This window comes from Perissodus microlepis, chromosome 7 (assembly GCF_051167445.1).
Source record: "Perissodus microlepis isolate ML-2025 ecotype Zambia chromosome 7, ASM5116744v1, whole genome shotgun sequence".
Classification (NCBI taxonomy): domain Eukaryota; kingdom Metazoa; phylum Chordata; class Actinopteri; order Cichliformes; family Cichlidae; genus Perissodus; species Perissodus microlepis.
Window position 1 is genome coordinate 530,001 of NC_140467.1, and position 23,417 is coordinate 553,417.

At 47.0% G+C, this 23,417-nt stretch overlaps 1 protein-coding gene across 1 annotated transcript in view; it reads right to left on the reverse strand.

Annotated features, from left to right (window-relative positions):
- Window positions 1-23,417, reverse strand: part of peds1a (plasmanylethanolamine desaturase 1a) — a 44,634-nt gene that overhangs the window by 1,033 nt on the left and 20,184 nt on the right. Inside the window, exons 2-5 of the mRNA XM_084932664.1 lie at window positions 16,187-16,306; window positions 15,952-16,043; window positions 7,578-7,722; window positions 2,793-3,005 (exon numbers count right to left, since the gene is read on the reverse strand). Coding sequence (XP_084788790.1) covers window positions 2,793-3,005; window positions 7,578-7,722; window positions 15,952-16,043; window positions 16,187-16,306 — 570 coding nt within the window. The remainder of the gene's footprint in view (window positions 1-2,792; window positions 3,006-7,577; window positions 7,723-15,951; window positions 16,044-16,186; window positions 16,307-23,417) is intronic.

A 23,417-nucleotide genomic window follows, 5' to 3' on the forward strand; every position in this document is an offset into this window, starting at 1 on the left:
CAAATAATCACCGATTACAACCAAAATATGCAGAAGAGCATCGCTGAATGCACAACATGTTGAACCCTGAGGGAGATACGACCACGGCAGCATCTCTGAGGAATGTTTCCTGCTCCTTGTTGAATCCACCACACGAAGTATCAGGGCAGTTTAGAGGGCAAAAGAGGACTGATGTATAAAGCACTTTGTGGAGTCAAGCAGCACATTTACCTAATCACGTGTCCGGTGAGTGGATGTCAAGTCTGAAGATCTACTGAATTAGTGGCAGTAGCCAAATGACGAAAATCGTCTTTTCAGGTTCTTTGTTTCCTTCTTTTTTCCTCCACGTGTAATTTCCTGTCCCCTCTGACCTGATTATGCACTGACAACATTTACAGGGGTGAAGGTTTGAACATGTTTAGTCCTATTAACACGTGGGAACACGTGGAAACACATGCTCGCTCACAGTGTCGTCGCGTCGCTCACAGTGTCGTCGCTCTCAGTGTCGTCGCTCTGTGTCGTCGCTCACGGTGTCGTCGCTCTCAGTGTCGTCGCTCTCAGTGTCGTCGCTCTGTGTCGTCGCTCTCAGTGTCGTCGCTCTGTGTCGTCGCTCTCAGTGTCGTCGCTCTGTGTCGTCGCTCTCAGTGTCGTCGCTCACAGTGTCGTCGCTCTCAGTGTCGTCGCTCTCAGTGTCGTCGCTCTGTGTCGTCGCTCTCAGTGTCGTCGCTCACAGTGTCGTCGCTCACAGTGTCGTCGCTCTCAGTGTCGTCGCTCTGTGTCGTCGCTCTCAGTGTCGTCGCTCTCAGTGTCGTCGCTCTCAGTGTCGTCGCTCTGTGTCGTCGCTCTCAGTGTCGTCGCTCTCAGTGTCGTCGCTCTCAGTGTCGTCGCTCTGTGTCGTCGCTCTCAGTGTCGTCGCTCTCAGTGTCGTCGCTCACAGTGTCGTCGCTCTCAGTGTCGTCGCTCTGTGTCGTCGCTCACAGTGTCGTCGCTCTCAGTGTCGTCGCTCTCAGTGTCGTCGCTCTGTGTCGTCGCTCTCAGTGTCGTCGCTCTGTGTCGTCGCTCTCAGTGTCGTCGCTCTGTGTCGTCGCTCTCAGTGTCGTCGCTCTCAGTGTCGTCGCTCACAGTGTCGACACAACAGCTGTGAATGTTTCTTAGACTATCACGCTACAGATGGATGCAGGCCAAAGTACACGGAGTATGAATGCATGCATGACTGTACAGTAGTCTGTGAGTACACGTGACTGCTGTGAAACAATGTACATGCCTATGCAGAGGGCACGCAGTCCCGTCACATCTGAGATGAAATCCATTTCATCATTTCAGCCAAAGACAAACTCGTATCTAAACTCTAAAAGTCGATCGAGACACGAAGACAGCACAAAGACCCACACGGACGTTGTGTACTTATGCTGCACTTGTGTGATGTGTTTGCATAGGGTTCTTGCAATAGCTGCAGGGATGCGTGCACGCGCGTCCCTGCGGTGACCTTCTCTCGGCTGGAAGACGTTGAAGCAGCCAGAGGTTGTGTTTGATTTCACTCTCCGCTGTCTCTCGCTCGATGTCTTCCTTCACCACACACTCCTCCTTTTTTATTCCTCCAAATCCCTGCCTCCTACCCCCCTCTCCCCCGTTCCTCCCCTGTCCTCAGCCCCCCCCCACCTGTGAAGTCCTATTTGTTAGAACAGACAGCAGGTTAGCATTAAATATACATGGGGATTGTCAGCCGGTGGCGAGCACAAAGGCAACTAGGCGAGCCCCAGCGGAATCCAAGCCAGGCCCAGGCAGCCGGGCTCGGGGAGCGGGGGGCCGTCGCCGTCCCCCGTGGGCCCCTCTACCCCACCACACACACACACACACACACACACACACACACACACACACACACACACACACACACACAGGTTAGAAACCAAAGAGAAGGTCAAAGAGACTAGCACACAGATGCTGGAGTATGCAGATGTACGCAGTGTGTGTGTACAGACACACAAGTCTGCCACCCCCCTCAGCTCACCCACACTCACACACTCACATCTGTCGTCCACTGGGGCGCAGGGTGATGTACAAGCTGAATCCCCCCTCGAGTATCCTCCCCTCTCTCCCCCTCTCACCCAGATGCAGGCAGAATACTGAATCTGTGAGCGAGGCCTCGTCTCTGCAGAGCCACGCGCACGCAAACGCTTTCTTTTAGTTATTTATAAGAATCACACAGACACATCCGCCATCTCATCCGAATCTGCAGAGAGCTGCACGGGAAATTATTCTGCAGCTTCAACGATGGCGATCTAAAATGGCCGCCCACGACGATCGCACTGACAAACGGTCGAGGGTGACGAGGACGGTTTGGGTTTGCTGATAGATGTAAAAATAAAGGGAGGACATTACTCAGGGGTTTGGTCGTCTGGCGTCACATGATCTGTTCTTCGGTGCACGAGGAGGCCGAGCTCGCTCACGCACGGACGATGTCACATGCATGCAAACATATGCCGACTGTACAGTCCAGCTGTGTTCCTGTCCCGGCATCATTCAGCATGTATCCCACGCTGCCGGGAGGACGGCAGGTTTGTGAATAACAGGCAATCTGGGGCCGGACGTCCCAACGTTTTTACACTGATCCTTGCTCCATAATCTCTCATTCATAAGACTCAGCCTCACATCGTATATCTGACAGCCTGACAGAGACACGGGCTGATTCCCCTGCACGACACTACGAGAACGTCAAGGGTCTGGGATCTGAGCGGACACACGAGTGACCGTCCTGTCACGAGACAGTTGCAGTCACGTCTGCCCCTCTGATACGGAGCTCAGCATCATACCGGTGGTAATGCAGTAATACGTCTCGTGCGGCGACACGTGGTGGATGCGGTGGTGTTTCCGTGGCAACACCAGATGCCAGTCCTGGAGCAGCGTGACCCATCGCGGGAGGCCAAAGTAGGAGTGGCTCCACTTGTGAATCTGATTGGTTAGCGTGACGAAAACCGCCAGGGCGAAGACGTAGCAATCCCAGGGGTAGGATTCCAGCAAGGCCTCTGAAAGGTGACACAGCAGACACAAAGAAAGAAGACGAGGGAAAGTTAATGGAATAATTGATCAAAGTGTTCAGTGTAATGAAGGAGCAGGACTCCCACAGAGATGCTGAAAGGAGAGGATGAAGCATACTTTATCTAAAGAAGATGTTAGCAATGGTTAGCATGATGTTTCCAATCAGACGACGAACAGATGACTGCATTCTGCCACACTGCAGGCACTAGGTCAGGGGTGAGGAAGTCAACAGTCTCAAAGAAGGAAACGAGGCCATGTTTCCTGTTCTTTACTGAGCACCTAACTTCCTGCTGGTGTTTAACCGTAACTATGAATCATTAAACGGGCTCAGGATACACGTCACACCTGCACAGGTATGGAGGGAGCGACCCGAGCGCTGCTGGCTTTGCATGCGAAGGCTGGGGAACGACGGTAACACAAAGTCACAGTGAAACACAATAAAAGGTCACTGAAAGCTGCCAACCAATGGGATGAGAGAGCACTTCAAAAAATATGGAGTACTTTTGTTGATAAATATCTGGTGTGATGTTAATTTGCACCAAGTAAGAGGTAACCTGCTGCTTTACAGGGAATGAGAGTCCCATTTATTCATTCTCAGCCTGAACTCTAACAGGACCGGAGTCACCATCAAACAGTCGACATTAGCTGAGATGTTAAATGACAAGTGACCATCTTTATTCTGAATATCACGCTCGACAGTGTCAAACTCCACGTGCAGCCCAGTCCGATGTCAGGAGCAGACCAGTAAAACTCCTGGAAACCTCCGAATCTCTCCTCTCAGTGAGAACTGTAAAAATGTGCATTTTGATTTCACATTTGAACGTTTAATGAGCCGTGCATTTACAAAATGATGTTGAAGAGTTTCAGTTATTCTTTGTGGTGCTACAAAGGAAAAAACAGCTTTCAGTGCAGCTTTTGGAAGTAAAGGGTGAAATTAAAAGTATCTGATGCTGACTCAGTGACAACACTACATAAATCACAGGAACGGGTTAGCGATGTCTTTTTTTCCTTTCTCGGCCCTCTGTGATGTCAGCAGGATTGGATACACTTAATCTGGTCAGGCGCACAGCACTGCGAGCACAGACGCTCAATCGTTGTTTTACAACGAGCAGCCAATCAAAAGAAAGTTGGATTAACTGGAGGGGGGCTCAGAGGAAGATGTTTATCTCAGCCTCGCCGAGCCTCGCTCGATCGTGGAAAGCTATCCCGGTGTCCCGCACTAACTGCAGCTGGACATGCGTCCCCTTTGATGAAAACGCCGACCCAAAGACAACGACAGACACCGGTGGACTGATAACACTACAGCTGATTAATCAGACGTCCTGACCGCAGCCACGCACTCGCCTATAACAAGCACTTTGTCATCGGTAGCTGAAAACTGTTTACGGAATCAGCGCTGATTTGAGCTGACAGCTGACAAACATGTCAGGACTCACACAGAAGCAGCTGCGCACAACATTCCTGACAACAATGAGTGCATGAACAGTATGAGGATGCGCACAGCCTCCATGAACGTGTGAGTCCGGTTTGTCAGCTGATAGCTCTCGGTCTTTCTGTGACTTACAGCTGTCCTCTCTCTGTCCGTCTCCTTGTCCCTTGTCTTTGGTGAAAACTACAATCTCTTGACCCCAGTTCAAGTGCAGACATGACAGCTGGAGATGTCACCTCGCGCTTTTCAGATTTCCCCGTCTACCTCTGTCTCCGTCTTTGTCTGGTGACCGCTTGACGCTGCGAGGAGCTCGACATGACAGGTTTAGATGTCATCTCACCGCTACGCGACCCTCCGCTGCCCCCACGCGCTCTCTCGCTTCCTCTGTTCTCCGTGCGCTCTCGCCCTCGAACGCTTAGCTGCGACCTCTTAAGGCGCGGACATGACAGGTGTGGATGTCACTGCATCCGTTTGGTGACCTCTTGACTCCCTGTGGTGTGTGACATGACAGGTGTGGATGTCACCTACAAGTGGACCTCACTGTTGCTGCCTCTAATCTCTCCTCCCTCTCGCCTCATTCACGGATCCCTCCTGTGGACAAGCAGCTGAACTTTTAACATTTTCATTCTTTTGGTTTCAGACGATTTGTTAAAGTCTGACTCCCCTTAAACGTACCGATGATCTTTTACAGATACTTACACCTGTCAAACACAATAACACTTTAACCTTTACTTTCTTTTGACATTTCTGGTTAGTTTTACATCTAATCTCTAATATCATGTCAGCAACTCAAATGTATTTCACTCATGCACAGTAGAGCTAAGTTAGGAAAGCTAAACTGCTCCATATTCCACAACCTCTCAGACTCGTACGATGATGCTATTGTGTTCGTTGAAGAAGTGAAGCATTTATTTCTTCTGAATAGAGACTTTTTAAAAAGGGATGTTTTGCACATCAACACTTACCAGACCCTCACAAACACCTGCTGAAATAATAATGACACAGGACTGTTTAAGAAAGGCCATCAAATCAAAGTTTTATGTTTATGCTCCGAGAAACCACAGTATCAAGGTACCCAAAAGAACTGGAAAACTACTGAACACGTGTGCGCAGGAGGGATATGGCCTATACTGGATAAATGATGTTAAATATGGAGCTGCCAGGCAGGAGCAGACGTGCACAGAGTCATGGATGTAGTGAAGGAGACTATACAGAGGGTTGGTGTGACAGGAAGGAGGTAGGTAGATGGTAGATGATGTGCTGTGGCGATCCCTAAAAGTAACAGCCAGAAGCAGGAGTAGTAGTACTAGCAGCAGTACTATCAGCAGTACTAGAAGTAGTAGTAGTAGTAGTAGTAGTAGTAGTATTTAGGGTTTTATGCGAATGTAACAACTCGATCGTTGTCTTTTATGTTCTGAAGCATATAGTTAGGGCTGGACCAGGTGAGCCTGAATCCTCCCTTAGTTATGCTGCGATAGGTGTGGGCTGCTGGGGGACTCCCATGATGCACTGGGTGTTTCTTCTTCACTCACTCTGTGTTCACAGACCTCTCTGCATTGAATCATACCTGTTATTAACCTCTGTCTCTCTTCCACAGCATGTCTTTATCCTGTCTTCCTTCTCTCACCCCAACCAATCACAGCAGATGGCCCCGCCCCTCCCTGAGCCTGGTTCTGCTGGAGGTTTCTTCCTGTTAAAAGGGAGTTTTTCCTTCCCACTGTCGCCAAAGTGCTGCTCATAGGGGGTCATGTGATTGTTGGGTTTTTCTCTGTATCTGTTATTGTAGGGTCGACCTTACAATAACAGGCGACTGTTGTTATATAAATAAATAAATTAGTATAAATAGAATTGAACAAATAGAAACAGACTTGTTTCGTGCATGCATTTCTTTTCCTCTGAATGTATGAATGAAGTACAGTGCAGACTTTACACTGGTACTTTGTTATTTCTCTATCCAGCTACCTCGGTTTATCACTTTATCAGACATGCACAGTGCTAGATGCTTGGGAGCAGCTTAACCTCACAGCACGGTAGCTAACCTAGCCTTTAACCCAACTAACGGATGTCAACTCCCCTCCGCTCCTCCCATCAGTGACCTTTCAGCTCAACTTGTAGTGTAGACATGACAGGTGGAGATGTCACCTCCTCAATAACAGCTTGCTCAGTTTCTCCTGCTGATCTTCCTCCTCCAGTCCCTCCCACCTCTTGCCCTGCAGCTGTAAGGTCAGTGCACATGATCACCTGCCCTATGCTTTTCCTTAACTTCCATTAGTCTGGCACCTTGCAGTACTAAGGCACAGCTACAAACTGTTTGACACTGTAGCTGACCTTCTGAAGTTTGAGGTTTAATTGTAGGAAGTTAGCTCAAACCTCTACAATGTTACACCCTCGAGCTTCTCAGGATAATAAGAATGGCAATGATGATTTTTTTTTCTACACAGGAAGCAAAAGAAAAATATTTAAGGCTATGACACACTGAGGTTTCCAAACAGCAGCTGTCTGTGTCCATCCTGGGCTTCCTTCACCTGATCAGATCAACAAATCCCAGCCAGTTGGTTGGTTGGTGAATGTTTGGTTCATCCAATCTGAAAGAAGGGCTAAAATGACTTTCCACTCGTCGTTTTACCGTTCTTCTTTCACTGAAGAAATACTCCTCTTTTTTCTTGGTTGTTTTCAGACATTACTACTACAGAGATAGTGGGCACAAAGATATGATGGAGCAAAGAAGGAGCTCCTAGCTCTTTCTAGTCTAGTGTTGACACTAAAACTACGTGTGCCAAGATTCTGCCTATCCGTCACATTCATGCTGATTTAAACACCAGTTAGATTAGGGGATGGCGTGCTCCATCATGTCCTCCATCAGCAGCAGCGCCCATGTTCTAAGGACCCTACTGACCATCAGGTCACCAGTTCTGATAGATGGTGGCATTCGTGCAGACTGGTTACAGAACTGCTGTTCTCGTTATTGACCAACCTTTATCACATCTAAGATATGCCCACAGCTGCTAGCAGATATTTACAGGAAACTGACTCGCCCAGCCACAAGAGCACAGCTCAAACAGTGACTGCAATAGTGCAGAAATCTGTGTGCCTCTGCAGTCGGTTATGTATAAGCACATGTGTGATTTACCTGGTGTGTAAGTGAGGAACCTGTAGGCCATGTGAGCCAGCGGTAGGATGGGGATCATGCAGTTATCGCCATTGGTTTCGATGAAGTCGTGGCGAGTGATGGCAGTCGGATCGATGTGGTGCTCCCTGAATGGTCGAAGAAATGCCTGCAAAGAAAAGAAGAATAAAACTATTCTCAGTCTAAGCTCTGACGAGTTTCTGCTCGTACAACAACTGGCTTTAGAGGGAGGACTTTATTTAAACCATCATTATCTTATTTTTATATGAAATGAAAAATACTGAAGTGGTGGCCTTTCCAAATCAAAGTAATCCACACAGATCCCAAACTAGACTCTGCTCGCTGCTCCTGCCTCAGCAGCTGCACATCCGCCCGATCCTGACTGAGAAGTGCGGATATCAGTGAATCTACAGGCCAATCCATCCACTTCAGTTATATGTTGTTCTGTATGCACTTTGTAACTAGCAACAGCTAGCAGGAGAACTAGCGTAGCATGGAGGAAGATGAAGGTGAGAAAAAGCAGCTGTCATTTTTATATGTTTGCAAAGCTGTGCAGACGGCGGGGAGTGAGTCAGCGTCACCTAAACGCTTTGGCTTCTTTTGTTTGCTCGTTTTCATGTCAGAGAGACAATTAGTCCATTTGTTTATGGCCGATGACATTTTTATGCAGTTTTGTTTCTGCAGCGGAGGTTAAATCAAGATTTGGTTCGACTGCACACTTTTAATCCAAAGGTTTAATTTTATTCATGAACCATTTTGAGAGGCTCAGACGTTGAGATAACAGCGTATTAATAACACAATCATGACATCAGGACACAAATGAATGGAACAGGGTAAACAGCCAATCTAGTCTGTGCTAAATAAAGGTGCTACAGTTACATGCACATACAGGCTGAAAGTCATTGTTGGGTTCCTCTAATGAATTTAAATTCACTTTAAACCACAACACAAAACAATGTTTATCCTCTTTACGCCAATGCAGATCAAATACACACACACACACACACACTTAGTGGTGCCGAGCACCCTGTGCAACCCCAAAGCTCATATCCAGCATCCTAATAAACCACAGAACAGCAGTCAACTTGTGCAAACACACTCATACACATAAATGACCCATGGACACCCCACCAATTCAAAAATGTGTGCTTTAGAACACACACAGACACACACACAGACACACACACCCAGCAAACCCCAGCAGCACTGTGCAGAGGCAGACACCTGTCTGTGAGAGCATGGGGGTCTCAAATGAAAGACTGAATCTGAATCTCAGAAGCACAAAAGAGGACAGAAAGAAACACACCCACATGCACACAGAGGATAAAGGTAATTTATTTCTCTGTGTGGAAAAAGCAAAAAGAGGAAGGTTTGCATGTGTTTGTGCACAGTGCGCATTTATCCGAGTGCGTGTTTGTGTGCAGCCGTGGAAACATCAGCGTGAAAACTCATTATTGTCGGGTTAGCCGCTCGAAACAATCGCACACGCCTATCAGCAGACATCGTCGGTAGGTGCCACTGCAAACGCTGAAACTATCTGTTGATATCCTCACAATTACGTGCCCAGCTCCCTTCTCTACCGCTGCTTCCCCCTCCTCCCCTCTTCCATCGTCCCCCTCCTCTCACCGCAGCCCTCAGCTAGATGAAAGGCCGGCTAAGCCGCAGAGGTCGTGCCGAGAGGGGCGGCACGGGCGCTCCCAGTTAACGGTGGGCCACCGGTCGCTGCGTGTCCTCTAATCCCACACCGTTTAACGGCCTGCCTTGCACGACATCCGTTAATCACCAGCTCACATCGCCCATCGCCCCAGCAACCGCCGCTGTCCCACTGCTTGGACGGACACGCCCTTCCACCCCCTTCTTTTTTTGTCCTTCCAACCTCGTCTGCTGTATTTTTTATTAGTTTCTCTCTTTTTTGGGCCCAACCTTACCATCCTTTAATATCGCACTCTTTTTTCCTCCTTCTGTCCTTTAAATAAGAACCGACTTACATCATTCAATTAACTCTCTTTCAATGCTCCAATCAGCCTCACTGGAGAGTTGCCTTGAAAGAGATTTGTTCGTTAACGACACAAGGACAGAAGTAGCGATGCTTTTAAAATATGACTGCACAAGTGAACTAGACGGGAGAAAGGATCTTAAAACATATATCCCAAAACTGTAAGCACATCTGGCAAATTTCCGTGTGAATCGAGCATCATTGGGAACTAATGAGCGTGACTTTGTCCTCAAAGTGGTGTCATTAGAGGACTGCTAAATCCTTGTTGAGTCAATTAAAGCTCAACGACACGATGACGACAGAAAGCCTCCTAAAGGAAATGTGGAAACGCTACAGGGAAATTGTCGAGCACTTCTTAAACTAGTGTTGCAATTTTAGCACTGCTGAGTAGAGAAAAGGCTTTCTCACAGAAAGAACAAATTGGTGTTACACAATTTCTCCTGGAGAGCTACAACCTCGCAGTGTACTTTGTGCAATAATTCTCGCCCTATTTTGTCTGAACAACAACATATTCCAACTGTGATGTGGACAGAAGCATGCATCATAATGCGCTCTCTGAATGTGTTCATACACAAGTTTGTACTCCAGTTTTTCTTTTTCTTTTAAGCCAAATGCTGATATGATGCATGTACTCCAGAGTACAGTGGGTACTGGCGGGTTACGTTTCCATGAGGACAGCGACTGACTGACTGACTCCACTAGCTTCCTTACTTTGACGCATTCCTTAACTGACGACTGTTGTTACTTTGTAGCTAAACACACGAAGCCCCATGTTTCACTAATGACACACAGACTAATTCTAGCATCCAACAGCAGTGCTTGTTACTGTAACTGCCATAAAAACCTTGATTTGAATAAAGTCTTTAATCAAACCACCTGTTTTAAAGAAAAACGTCTTCTTCAGCTGCTCCCACCCACAGACGTTTACTGGGTCTAAAATTCTAAAGCTACACAAGTCCAAATAAAAGCGTGTGTGTGCAGATGAATGATAACTCAGTCGGTTTAAATCAGGCAGCTACCACACTTTCAACATCAGCAGGAGCGCAGCAGTGACACAAAAACACGACCCACAGTCTGAAATATAAGGCGTGCCATGAGATGTGTAGGATGAATTCGATGACCTTCAGTGAGAGCAGGTCTGAGACGAGACACGTTGAACAGTTTGGAGATCAGCGGTACATAAAGTACAGACAACACATGTTTACACAGGTCATCACAGGTAGAGGCGACAGGAAACTGGACATACATCAGCCAAAACAGAATAAAATAACAGAAGGCATAAATAAAGGACAGCGCCAACTTCTAACGCTCTAATACGGCCGCCATTAGCCTCAGGTGTTCTGAATCACGCTCGTGTTTGATATTCAAACTAACGCTAACCGGGAGCACGGGCCGGCTTTATTCTCAGCCTCACAAATACAGCAGAGGTGGACGCTTTATTTCCAGCAGACTATTGTCAGCCCTCTGTTCTCCGTAAAGGTCCATTCTTCTCTGCCAGTTAAAGTCTTTATTAGAGGTCTCCTACAGTGTCCAACACACCATGCAAATCTGTGACTGCTGCTGTGCCTTTGGTCCCAGTAACTACCCCAAACCTCAATAAATGCCACATTAGAAATAAACATCACACCAAATAATACCTTCTGCAAACACAACAAGTAACACAGGGATCCTAAAATTACTGTTCAGCATCATCTGATAGTACAGTGCACATATCAAATAAATATTATTAAGGTAGCATCTAAACATAGAGACATACATTAGGTACAGCCCAAATTACACGAACCATTAGAAATCCTCACATCACACAGTCTTGACTTTGATAAGATAAGATAAGATAAGATAACTAATAAAGGTTATCTTATCTTATCTTATCTTATCAAAGTCAAGACTGTCGGTGCTGCAGCTAATCAGATTACACTGAAGTACTGGCAGTAATCTCACGCCTGAAATCCAGCAGGCTGCTGAGCAGAGACATATTTGATTTACACACAACAACAATGCTAATTAATCAATTCATGTTTTTTTCCTGGTGTGTTTGTGCAATAACTACAGTCATTTATACATCGTTTCATTTTACACGTTACATTTGAACGAGTACTGCATGTACTGCATGTACTGCATGTAACTACATAACAACATCTGTACCTGTTCGTGGTTTTAAGGTTGGAGCCAAACATCTGTATTTATGTTTAAATACATAATCACCTTGTATGTATAAACAATATGAGCAGACACGGGATTATTTTAAATTAATTTAAAACAAACATCATTCGTTCCTTCGCTTCACTGATAGACGACAGCGCTCTACACGTCCAGCCTCTAAGCTGTTACACTCACGAGCTGGTAGCTAACCATGCAAAAATAAGGAGCTGCAACACAACAGTCTACAAATGCAGCACTGTAGTGATGAGGTGTGACAGCCTGCACGTGTCATCATGTTTAACACAAAGCTCAGAAAGACAACGAGGAAACAATGAATGACATGCATGCATCACGCTGTAGACATGTTTATATAATGTTGTTTAAATCACATTAGAATCTCTAAGTCGTTCTAATATCAGTGAAGTACAGCAAATACTGTCTTGTACTACAAAAATACTACAAATTGCATTACAGGTGTTAAGGTGATTCTGGTGTTTGTGGTCATATTTAACTATGATAATAAGTATTTGTAAATAAAACACGTTTCCATGTGTTTGCAGTTTTGCAGTCAAAGTAACAAATGGTGTGAACTGCAATCAAATTGTGAACAATATCAAATTATTATTAATGATGTAGTGATAACATGTGGGACAGTGTGATTAATACCTACGGTTCTTACAGGGATGCTTCACACATCAGCTTCCATTTTTCACACATTATTTATATATGAATAATTCATAAATACAAGGAACAGTAGATGAAACGCTCCCACACTTCCACTCACTAAATTCACACGCCATTAATCAAAGTTCACATGAACCAATCTGCATGCTGCACCGGATCATACTGATTTTAATTGGATGAAATGAGGATAACCTTTACTCTAATTGGCTGAGAGGAGTGTGTGGATTACTGTAACACAGCCACATAAATATGTGCATACTGTATGTGCACTATGCGCTGAAAGGTCGTCAATATACTGCTCACATGTGACCCCGTGTGTGCACGTGTGTGAGTGCAGTGGACATTACTGCCTACAGGGAAATCCCTTTGTGTTACACTGACATTTAGCTTCAGGTCACTATGGAAGTGCAAAGCTGTGGGGACGAGGGGCGACTGCTACCACGGCGATGCAGTCCCAGGAAAGCGAAGACACCAACTTTTAACAAAACCTCCAACTGTAAAAACCAAACACCAAAGAAACCCGTCCCGTCTGTCTCGCTGGGATTATTCAGGAAAACTGTACCAAAGCAAGAACGATGCAAAAATAATGGATCTGAGGTTGGACGTGTTTTTAAAAAAGGCTTTTTTAAAATACTATCATTTATAAAGGTGCTCTTCTGCACTCATTTCAAATACCAGGCGCTTTCTGACAAACAGATAAAATAAATGAAAATGACATCAGCTGCCTCGTCAGTGCCGCTCTCATCCCACAGACGCTCCAGTTCAGTCAGCAGGACATGAACCCATTCTCCACCTGCTGCAGGTGTCAGCGGCAGTGGCCTTCCAGCTCAGAGTGCATTTAAAGTGCAGGAAAAGCACTGCAGTCACCCGCTGCAGTTACCCCGCTGCAGTCACCCCGCTGCAGTCACCCGCCTGCAGTCACCCCGCTGCAGTCACCCCGCTGCAGTTACCCACTGCAGTCACCCCGCTGCAGTCACCCCGCTGCAGTCACCCGCCTGCAGTCACCCCGCTGCAGTTACCTGCTGCAGTCACCCGCTGCAGTCACCCCGCTGCAGTCACCCGCTGCAGTCACCCCGCTGCAGTCACCCGCTGCAGTCACCCCGCTGCAGTTACCCGCTGCAGTCACCACGCTGCAGTTACCCGCTGCAGTCACCCCGCTGCAGTTACCCACTGCATTTACCCCGCTGCAGTCACCCGCTGCAGTCACCCCGCTGCATTTACCCCGCTGCTGTCACCTGCTGCAGTCACCCCACTGCAGTTACCTGCTGCAGTCACCCGCTGCAGTCACCTGCTGCAGTCACCCCACTGCAGTCACCCCACTGCAGTTACCCGCTGCAGTCACCCCACTGCAGTTACCCGCTACAGTCACCCGCTGCAGTCACCCGCTGCATTTACCCCGCTGCAGTCACCTGCTGCTGTCACCCGCTGCTGTCACCCCGCTGCTGTCACCCCGCTGCAGTCACCCGCTGCAGTCACCCGCTACAGTCACCCGCTGCAGTCACCCCGCTGCAGTTACCCGCTGCATTTACCCCACTGCAGTCACCCCGCTGCAGTTACCTGCTGCATTTACCCCGCTGCTGTCACCGGCTGCAGTCACCCCGCTGCAGTTACCTGCTGCAGTTACCTGCTGCATTTACCCCGCTGCTGTCACCGGCTGCAGTCACCCCGCTGCAGTTACCTGCTGCAGTTACCCGCTGCATTTACCCCACTGCAGTCACCCCGCTGCAGTTACCTGCTGCATTTACCCCGCTGCTGTCACCGGCTGCAGTCACCCCGCTGCTGTCACCGGCTGCAGTCACCCCGCTGCAGTTACCTGCTGCATTTACCCCGCTGCTGTCACCTGCTGCAGTCACCCCGCTGCAGTTACCTGCTGCAGTTACCTGCTGCAGTTACCCCGCTGCTGTCACCTGCTGCAGTCACCCCGCTGCAGTTACCTGCTGCAGTTACCTGCTGCATTTACCCCGCTGCTGTCACCTGCTGCTGTCACCTGCTGCAGTCACCCCGCTGCAGTCATCCCGCTGCAGTTACCTGCTGCATTTACCCCGCTGCTGTCACCTGCTGCAGTCACCCCGCTGCAGTTACCCGCTGCAGTTACCTGCTGCATTTACCCCGCTGCTGTCACCTGCTGCTGTCACCTGCTGCAGTCACCCCGCTGCAGTCACCCCGCTGCAGTTACCTGCTGCAGTTACCTGCTGCATTTACCCCGCTGCTGTCACCTGCTGCAGTCACCCGCTGCTGTCACCTGCTGCTGTCACCCCGCTGCTGTCACCCGCTGCTGTCACCTGCTGCTGTCACCCCGCTGCAGTCACCCCGCTGCTGTCACCCCGCTGCTGTCACCTGCTGCAGTCACCTGCTGCTGTCACCCGCTGCAGTCACCCGCTGCTGTCACCCCGCTGCAGTCACCCCGCTGCAGTCACCCCGCTGCTGTCACCCGCTGCAGTCACCCCGCTGCAGTTACCCGCTGCAGTCACCCCGCTGCAGTCACCCCGACTGTACAAGAAGCACGATGAGACACGCTGTGGACTCAACAGGCAAAGGACAGAGCTAGGTGGACTGTCCACTAATAAGAACTGTAACAGATGGTGTGGTACTTCTCAATTAATGAAAAAAATAAATATTAAAAATGCCAAAACTTGTTTCCAAAAGTGTGCACAGGTGGGCGCTGATACAGGTATTTTTGACAGTAGGCCCAAATAACCTGACACTGGGCCATTTGACCTTTGTGTTCTGAAAGGTCACTAAAGATACAAAAATATATGTCACTGCTAGTAATACTACTACTACTGCTGCTACTACTAGAATATTTTGGTGTTTGGGAAAGATGACTTGTATTTCTTTTGAAGAGCAGACATTAATCTTCCATCTCTGTTTAAAGTGTGGAGCTCAAAATAAGAGAGGACGCGATTTAACAATCAAGCTTGGAAAAAAGTAAACGGTTGGCTGTAAGATGAACAGTTTGACTTTGTCCTTCTATGTTGAGGGAAAAAAGAATGATGAAGGGAAAATGTTTGCATAAACACTCAGAAGCAATCGAGTGAACCATGTGATTTGCTAAACTTACCTTGATTGAAGAAACTTAAGAAGCCAAAGTTGGTGACAAAGCAGCTGCTGTATCAAAACCGTGGTAGTGATTGCTTGGGCTGCGAGCAGACTCTTGCGTTCAACTGCGAGGGGTTTAAAAGGGTCTCAGACGTTTGGGGAGTTGGTTGTAAATGTCTGCAGACAAACCAAATCAATGACCAGGAGCTTTCCTGTGCAACCAGTCTCTCTGACCAGCCTGTAGGCCTGCAGAAATGGAGCTTTACCAATTGATTTCACAGAGACAGGCAGCAACAACTAGTCAGTGATTACACACTTTCCTGGTGACCAGTGGTTACCAGCTGGTCAGCGACCCGCCTGTCTGACAGAGGCAAAGCAGAACCGACACTAGTGAGGCTGCTGCACACCTGATTTAGAGTTCGGTTGGCAGGAAAATGAACTTGATTTGATGTGAAATTATTCAAAGTCGTTTGATACAGCCCGCCTGCCTGTGTGTGTGTGTGTGTGTGTGTGTACCTTCCCAATAACAGGGATGTCCACCGACCCCCAGGTATCTGCTCCCCAGTGCACAATCCCCGATGCAAAATCTGCCGTCACTATTCCGAGGACTGTTGCATAAATGCAGGCGTGGACAGAGAATTACAAAAACTTGATTAGAGTTGTACATGAACTCATGAAAAATGATTATTAGCATTTACATACAAAATCCCAGCCATCACTGTTTAGTGACTTCGTGTGAGTGTCAGCTTACCGATGCCGAGGACGATCTTGTAGATGTGAACGGTGGAGAAGTGCAGGAGGAGGAAAGAGAAGTTGATGATGAAGAGAAAGAGGCACAGAATCACACACACCCACTCCTGGAGCCGTTTACCTGAGGACGACACAGAAACACCTGACACTGCTGGGCTGACAGGGAAATACAGACAGACAGTGGGTGTCTGTATTAATGAAGGGGGGGTGTCCGCTGGGAGAACACGTCGCTTTTTACCGAGGGTCAAAGGACCCGTCGCCCACAACGACCGCGCCCGTGTGTCCAGGCTGTTAATATGTAATCAGATGAAGACAAGTGTACTCCAGGCTGCGGGGTCATGACCTCTCATATGTGAAACACTGACACGGACGCAGCACCGAGCAGCACACACACAAGGGCCGTTTCAGGTGGGAGGTAGACCTCATAGGTCAGCAGTATCAACTAAAGAGGAAGAACAGGGACTAACTAAAAGTACTCTATTGCAATTCAGCAATATTAGAAGGGAGAAAGCCTCCAGCCAACAGCACTGAAGATCAGAGATAATATATTATTGAAAAGGAGCGCGCAGCAGCATAGAGCACGCAGCATAGAGCACGTGACGTGAGCGAGAAGCGTCTCCCACAAACTTGCGGTCTTCTGAATGGCGCCTTGCTTCCTTCTTTGCGGTCCTTGCTCGCGTGACCTGCCAGCTCAAGCAGGAAATGTGACATCATTCACTAAATAAAGCCACAAATATAAACCACCGCTATAATGTTTTTAACTCACTTTCTTCTTCTTTTACAGCCACGCCCCCCACGCCGTTCTCCTAATCCTTCTGTCATTGCCAATCTAATGTGCCTTTAAAACTTTAATGTGTCCAGATCCTAACGTATCACACAGCATTAGGAGCCTATAAGATATTCATGACAGTTTTTTCTAATAAAGCACACAGGCCTGTAGACCTGAGTATGAATATGCTATCAGCCTCTCATATGGACTGAAGCGGTCACCCGAGATTTAGAATATGTGATTATGGATATTTCACGAATCGTCAAACGTGACCCTTCACCTTCTAAAATAGACGCCATCAAAGTTGTAAAGAAGCAGATGGTAGAAACTTCTAAATGACTTTGACTTTGCTGGTTGTTGAAAATTGTTTTGAAAAACTTTCCTGTCACTTTGTTTCAGCTGTGAACGAGTCGTTTGGTGCGCTGATAACCACATACTCGGCTTGATTCAAACAATCATCTTTAACAGGAAGTCTGTACAGATTATATTTAATGTACTGCTGAAAAACAAAAGTCAAAGGAAAACATTTTAACCAGAGTTCAGCATCAAATCAGTTAAACTTCTAGGATGTTGGTGGGGTTGGTGAGGTGAGGTTTTACAGTGACGTCACTTTTACCCATCGTCATCTTCTCTGACTGCTCTTACAGGAGTCAGGGTCACTGCTGGTATCATGATACCTGGACCCTCCAAAGGCTGCAAATGTTGTCCAACTGCTCCAAGATGGCTCAGTCATACATGCCACTGGCAGAAGGTTTGCTGTATCTCCCGGCACAGTCTCGAGAGCATGGAGGAAATTCCAGGAGAAAGGCAGTTACTGTAGAACATCCATCAGTAGAGTGGGCATCTGCTCCTCTGTCCAAGGAGGAACAGCAGGAGGAACTGCCAGAGCCTGACAGAAGGACTTCTAGCAGGTGTGAATGTCTCTGACCAACCAATCAGAAAGAAGACTTCATGAGCCCAAAATCCTCTAGTGAGCCCTGTGTCCACTGTGCAGCACCATGGAGCCTGGCTGCCGTAATACCAGAACAGGCAGGTCCGCCACCAGCACATGTGGCAAACATGGGTCTTGATAAGGCGTGGGGGATGCCCGTAACATCGTTCAGCATGTGGTCAGTGACGGTGTAGGGGAGGCACTGAGCATACTCACTGAGGAACAACAGCATCCTGATTACTGTCAAGTATCAGGATGAAATCCCTAAACTACTGTCAAACATTACGTTGGTGCAGTGGCTGCTGGTTCCTCCGAGTGCACAACAACGCCGGCCTCATGTGGCGAGACAGTGCGGTCAGTTCCTGATAACGCCGACTGGCCCCGGTGTTCGCCTGACCCAAATCCAGTAGATCCCCTCTGGGAATGATGCTTCGATGTCAGATCCATGGTCTCGTCAGGAGCATGGCCCAACATCGGCACACACAGAAGCACACGGGGCCATACGAACTACTGAGGACCATGTTGAGGTGCAACATTATGCTGCGTTACTTTACGTTGATTTGGGGGTTCCTTTGAATTCAGCCCTTTGTGCAGAAGGTTGATCGTTTTCCTGTAAGTGACGCTGCGTGCTCCAGTTTCTAACACCGTCCATATCAGCACAGAGATCAGCAGGACCCTCTGACATCTGATGTGTTTTCAAAGTGGTCCTTTAATTGTTTCTTAGTAGTGGATAATATAAACATATAATTAAATCTTGATGGCTCATGCCAAGTATCAGCCGGTGTCACCAGCTCCAACGCTGCTTCCCCAGCACATCACAGCAGAGTACGTCGTAGTTTCCACAACTCAGTGACAGAAAACCTGTCAACATTTTGCAGAACTCACTGAAGGATCTCAGCTTCCTCAAAAATCAGAGCTTGTTCGTTCCTTTTTGGTCTCTCAGTTCTCGATGGGCACATCCAAGCATTGGGCCCAGACACGACATCACCTTCCTGTCTGAGGACAGACATAGGTCGTGTCGCCATCCTCTTCCTTCTGGAGTTGATCGCCATCTTTCTGGTCTTATTCACACACGCCATATCATACCGTTCACGTATGATATGGCGGTATTTATTTTCTTATGGTGTTAGGCAATGATAAGAAAATAAAATATCGCGATAGAATATGGGTAAAACACGCATGTGCAGTGCCTTTGTTTTCATACGCACATGGCCGAAAAAGCATGGCGGAAATGGAGAATGGGAAGGGGGAAAGCGGATGAACCAGAACTGGTTTGTAAAAATGGTGCCACTTCAGTGGTGTGACACTGGTTTGGCTTTCGTCCGTCAGATACACACCAAAGCAAATTTTTTTGTCGAACATGCAAGCGGCCGTCGTTATTGTTGTATTTGTCGGACTAAGGTGCTCGTAAATCTGGGAGTAATCTGGGTCCTAAACTCCATCCCTTCATGTCCCAAAGTCAACGAACACTGCAGCATCACTGAGAGTTACAAACTGTCTAAATTCTTTCATCTGTAATAAAATGATCAGCGTTGCTGCTTTACCAGGTGTAACAATTAAGTTTAACATCCAGGCATCCATGAAAACAGGATTTATTACATTTAACAGAGTTAGAAGTTAGCAGGAAGTTAGCTCGCTAGTTTTGCTAGCTACCTAAACATGATATAGCATGTTCTGACTGACAGATTTCTGAAGCATTCAAACGTACAGCTCTGCTGTCACTTCCAACATAAATGAAGACAGAAAACTAAACAGCAGTGATGTTTGTAGGGTTACTGAAGTTGGGCTAGCTGGTATATAACGATGTGCTACGTGGTAGCTAACGACACAGCTATGTTAGCATAACATAAACACAGTGAAGCTGGAGGATGAACGCTAACTTTTTTCCACTCGATAAAAGTTAACGTGAGGGTTCCTGATGGTTAGAGACAAATGCAATCGCATGGCAGGATGCTGTAAACGGGCCAAACTTCAGTCAGGAGAACAACTGAGATTATTCATCCACAATACGAGGTTAGTCATTAATATACTGCAACAACATGGGAACAGAGCAGCTGTGATAGAATACAGCATTAATGAATCAATATTCAATAATATTGAAGTGGAGGAAGCAAGAAGAATGAGTTGAATAAAGTTTGATTTATCTGACTGCTGTGTTTCGCTTAATGTGTCTTATAGTCCCGAGCAGCTTATGGTCTGAAAAATACGTATTTGACTTTTTTATTTGGCACACTGCAGTTTAATGTAGCAAAGCAGCTCTTTTTAACTTCAGTGGATATTATACATGGTTATGCTCAGGATATGTCAGCCCATTTCTACTGGAAATGCCTTTTGGTTAAACTTTCAGCAAGGAATTTGCATTTGCACTGTTAATGTTTATATAGCTTTAATGCACATAAAAAACAGCTGCTTGTTTAAGTGAAAATAAATGGATGTTTGTAAGTATTTTGTCTCGCATCAATTATATCGTCAGTTATATCGTTATCGCAAATTTTCAAATACATATCGTGAAAAATATTTTGGGCCATATCGCCCTGCTCTAGTTCACACTCAGATGATTCCTCACAGACAGCACTCACACATCCAATCACTGCAGAGCATTTCTAAAGGTGGCCTGACCCAGGGTGGTGCTAAAAATGTAAGGTGTACCAGGTGAACCTGTTCTGCTCATCACAAGAACAGATGCAGATACATGAATTTCATTCACAGGATAACAGGACGATAGCTAAAGGCCTGATTTCTTCACATTTATGTTATGCAACACAATTTTTTGGCAAGATATCCGAGACCTGCAGCTCTCAGCAGGTCATCAAAGCAAAACAAAGATCTACCAGCAGATGCAGTCTGAGATGGAGGAGTGGAGTCGGTTCATCTGCAGGAGGTTTAATACCCAGTATTAAACATAATATGAACTTTCACAGAACCATTGAAACCACTGAAATATAAGAAGAGAATAAGTGATGAAGAGAGTAGAAAATGTTTCGCGTAGAGATCCTGGTGAAACATTTTTAAGCTCCAACTTTGCAGCACAAAAAGTAATCTCCAAATGTTCGTCTGAGTCTGTGGAAATGCTGCAAATTCTTCTTGAGAAAAGCATCACGTGTGAGCACCAGGCCCGTGGACACATCGATGGTACAAAGCAGACTACGATACTGCGAACATGTGACGCAGGTCCAGTGTGTTTACATCATATACACACAGTCCATACGAAGGTTAAGTGGACCACATTTAGCTCTGTTGTCTCCAAGCTTCATCTGACACCATTTTCTAAACTATACCCCAAAGGCGCGCGCGCACACACACACACACACACACACACACACACACACACACACACACACACACACACACACGCACGCACGCACACACACACCTCATGGGATCACTACACCAAAATTCACTCTCTCCATCTCTCTCACTGTCTGCATGCACACAGACAAAGACACACACTAACAGACGTACCATGACGCTCAAACTGATGGATTTCCTAACACATTTTCACATCTCTTTCTATCACACACACAATCATCTGACACATACACACATTCAGACACTCCATCTCCTTCACACACACACACCCACAGTGCAGGGCCGTGGAGCAGTGGGGCGGCTGTCAGGTGATGTGCGTCAGTCCTTGGATCCTCCAGCTCCCTGGTGAGGGGAAGGAAACTAGGACAGGCCTCCACAGAGCGCGTGCACACACACACACACACACACACACACACACACATAAGCCCTCGTCCCTCAGGCCATGGCATTGCTGGATATCGCACACAGCTACAGACACACACACAAACAGGCTTTACGAGCATGTATGGACATATGTTAGCGTGTTTGAACACTCACACACCCTCAGCAAACACAAACCTCTCTCTCGATAAGAACACACATACTTGACCTGCCTTTACTGGGCACAACAACACCCAAATTAAAGGCACGTAAACACACACACACACACACACACAGGGCCAGAGCGGTGCACTCATTAATATCATTCTGACAACAACTGGCTCCCTGGCAACCTCTCTGCCATCGCTCACCCAGCAGCACCCCCTGCCTGCAAGCGTGCATGTGGGTGTGCACGGGGATTTAACCTGGGCGGAGCTGGGGGAGGGGAACGAGGGGTGCTAATAGGCTGAAATTAATCAACGCCGGCTGATTCGCTGTCTGGGGAATGAGTGGCGGGCAGCAGGCAGGAGGGCAACACATTGTGAATACTAATGTCCTAACACATAGGAAAGATGCCTTTACCTGAGCTTCTTTGTCAGGTACATACACAGTGAGTATGTAAAGGGTGTGGAGCGTGAGTCATTTATACCCGTTTATACAGTAACAGCTGCAGTACGAGGCAGCAATATAAAGACTCCTACAATCTGTAAGAAAGAAGAAGAAGAATAGCAGGTCAAGTGTTCGGCACGCTAAGCCGGCTAAACCTCAAAGCACATCTGTTCCTGCCTCTCCCACAACAAACTGGAGCAAGAACAGATCCAGGTGTTCCACGTCTTCACGTTTTTCTTTTTCCTATGTGTGAAAACTTCAAATACGATGTTTGGATGTGAGGTCGCCGTGTTTCCTTGTGATCAGGCCGATGACAAACAGGAGCCCAGATACTTTGTGTGCACAGGCATAAAAGAGAGCCAATCGGGGCCTCGTTTGACATCGAGCCACTAATTTGCTTTTATGCATTAGTCCAATGGTGACACAGGGTGTACGGTGGTTCCTAAGAAGAGTCTCGCTGTCTTAGAAAGCTGCTGGCCATCGCAGCGGGTAATTAGGCCACAGAAGACTGACAATTTTGCTGGCTTTTGGCTCGATGGGAGTTATCAGATCATATCCATTATCAGAAAACCAAATGAGACCCTATCCCCTCATGACCTGCACGGGCAAATGATGGAGGACAGGGAGGCGAGAGGGAGATAAATGTAGGACAGTTCCTGATGTTGGTGTGGGAGTACACTTTATCGAAGGATTAGGAATTCTTGTTTTTAACTGTATTACACTTAAAATATAGAAAACATGCACATTAGTGCAGAAATGACAAATGTGTAACCATCTACAGGCCTGAGTGATAAACCCGAGGCTGTGAAAGAAGATGTGTGACCCTGCACCGAAGAGCAAGGACGCTGCTTCTACCGTTTATTAAAAAAAGCCTTTCATCTCTCGTCACTGTTGTTTAATAGAAAGGTACAACGGGAAGCAGACAGGCAGGACTGCTTTAAGTCAGCCATTGTTTTTTAAGTGTGTGTGTAAAAGGGAGCTTAATTACATCCCTGTACAAGTGCACAGAAACCAGCGGGGCAGTGTACGGAGAGGGCTACAGGTGTTCATTAACCCTTTAAGACCTACCATAGAACCAAGGCCGCCAGAGCTTACTTTATATTTTTACATGCTGTGGAGCCATTTTTGGGAGCATTTCAAGTTGCTATACATCAATACAACTGTTATAGCCCATATTTTAATAACATGTCTGCATTAAGTTCATAGTAATTACATAAATTGCAAAAAAAGTGCAATAAACTACAAAAAAATTGA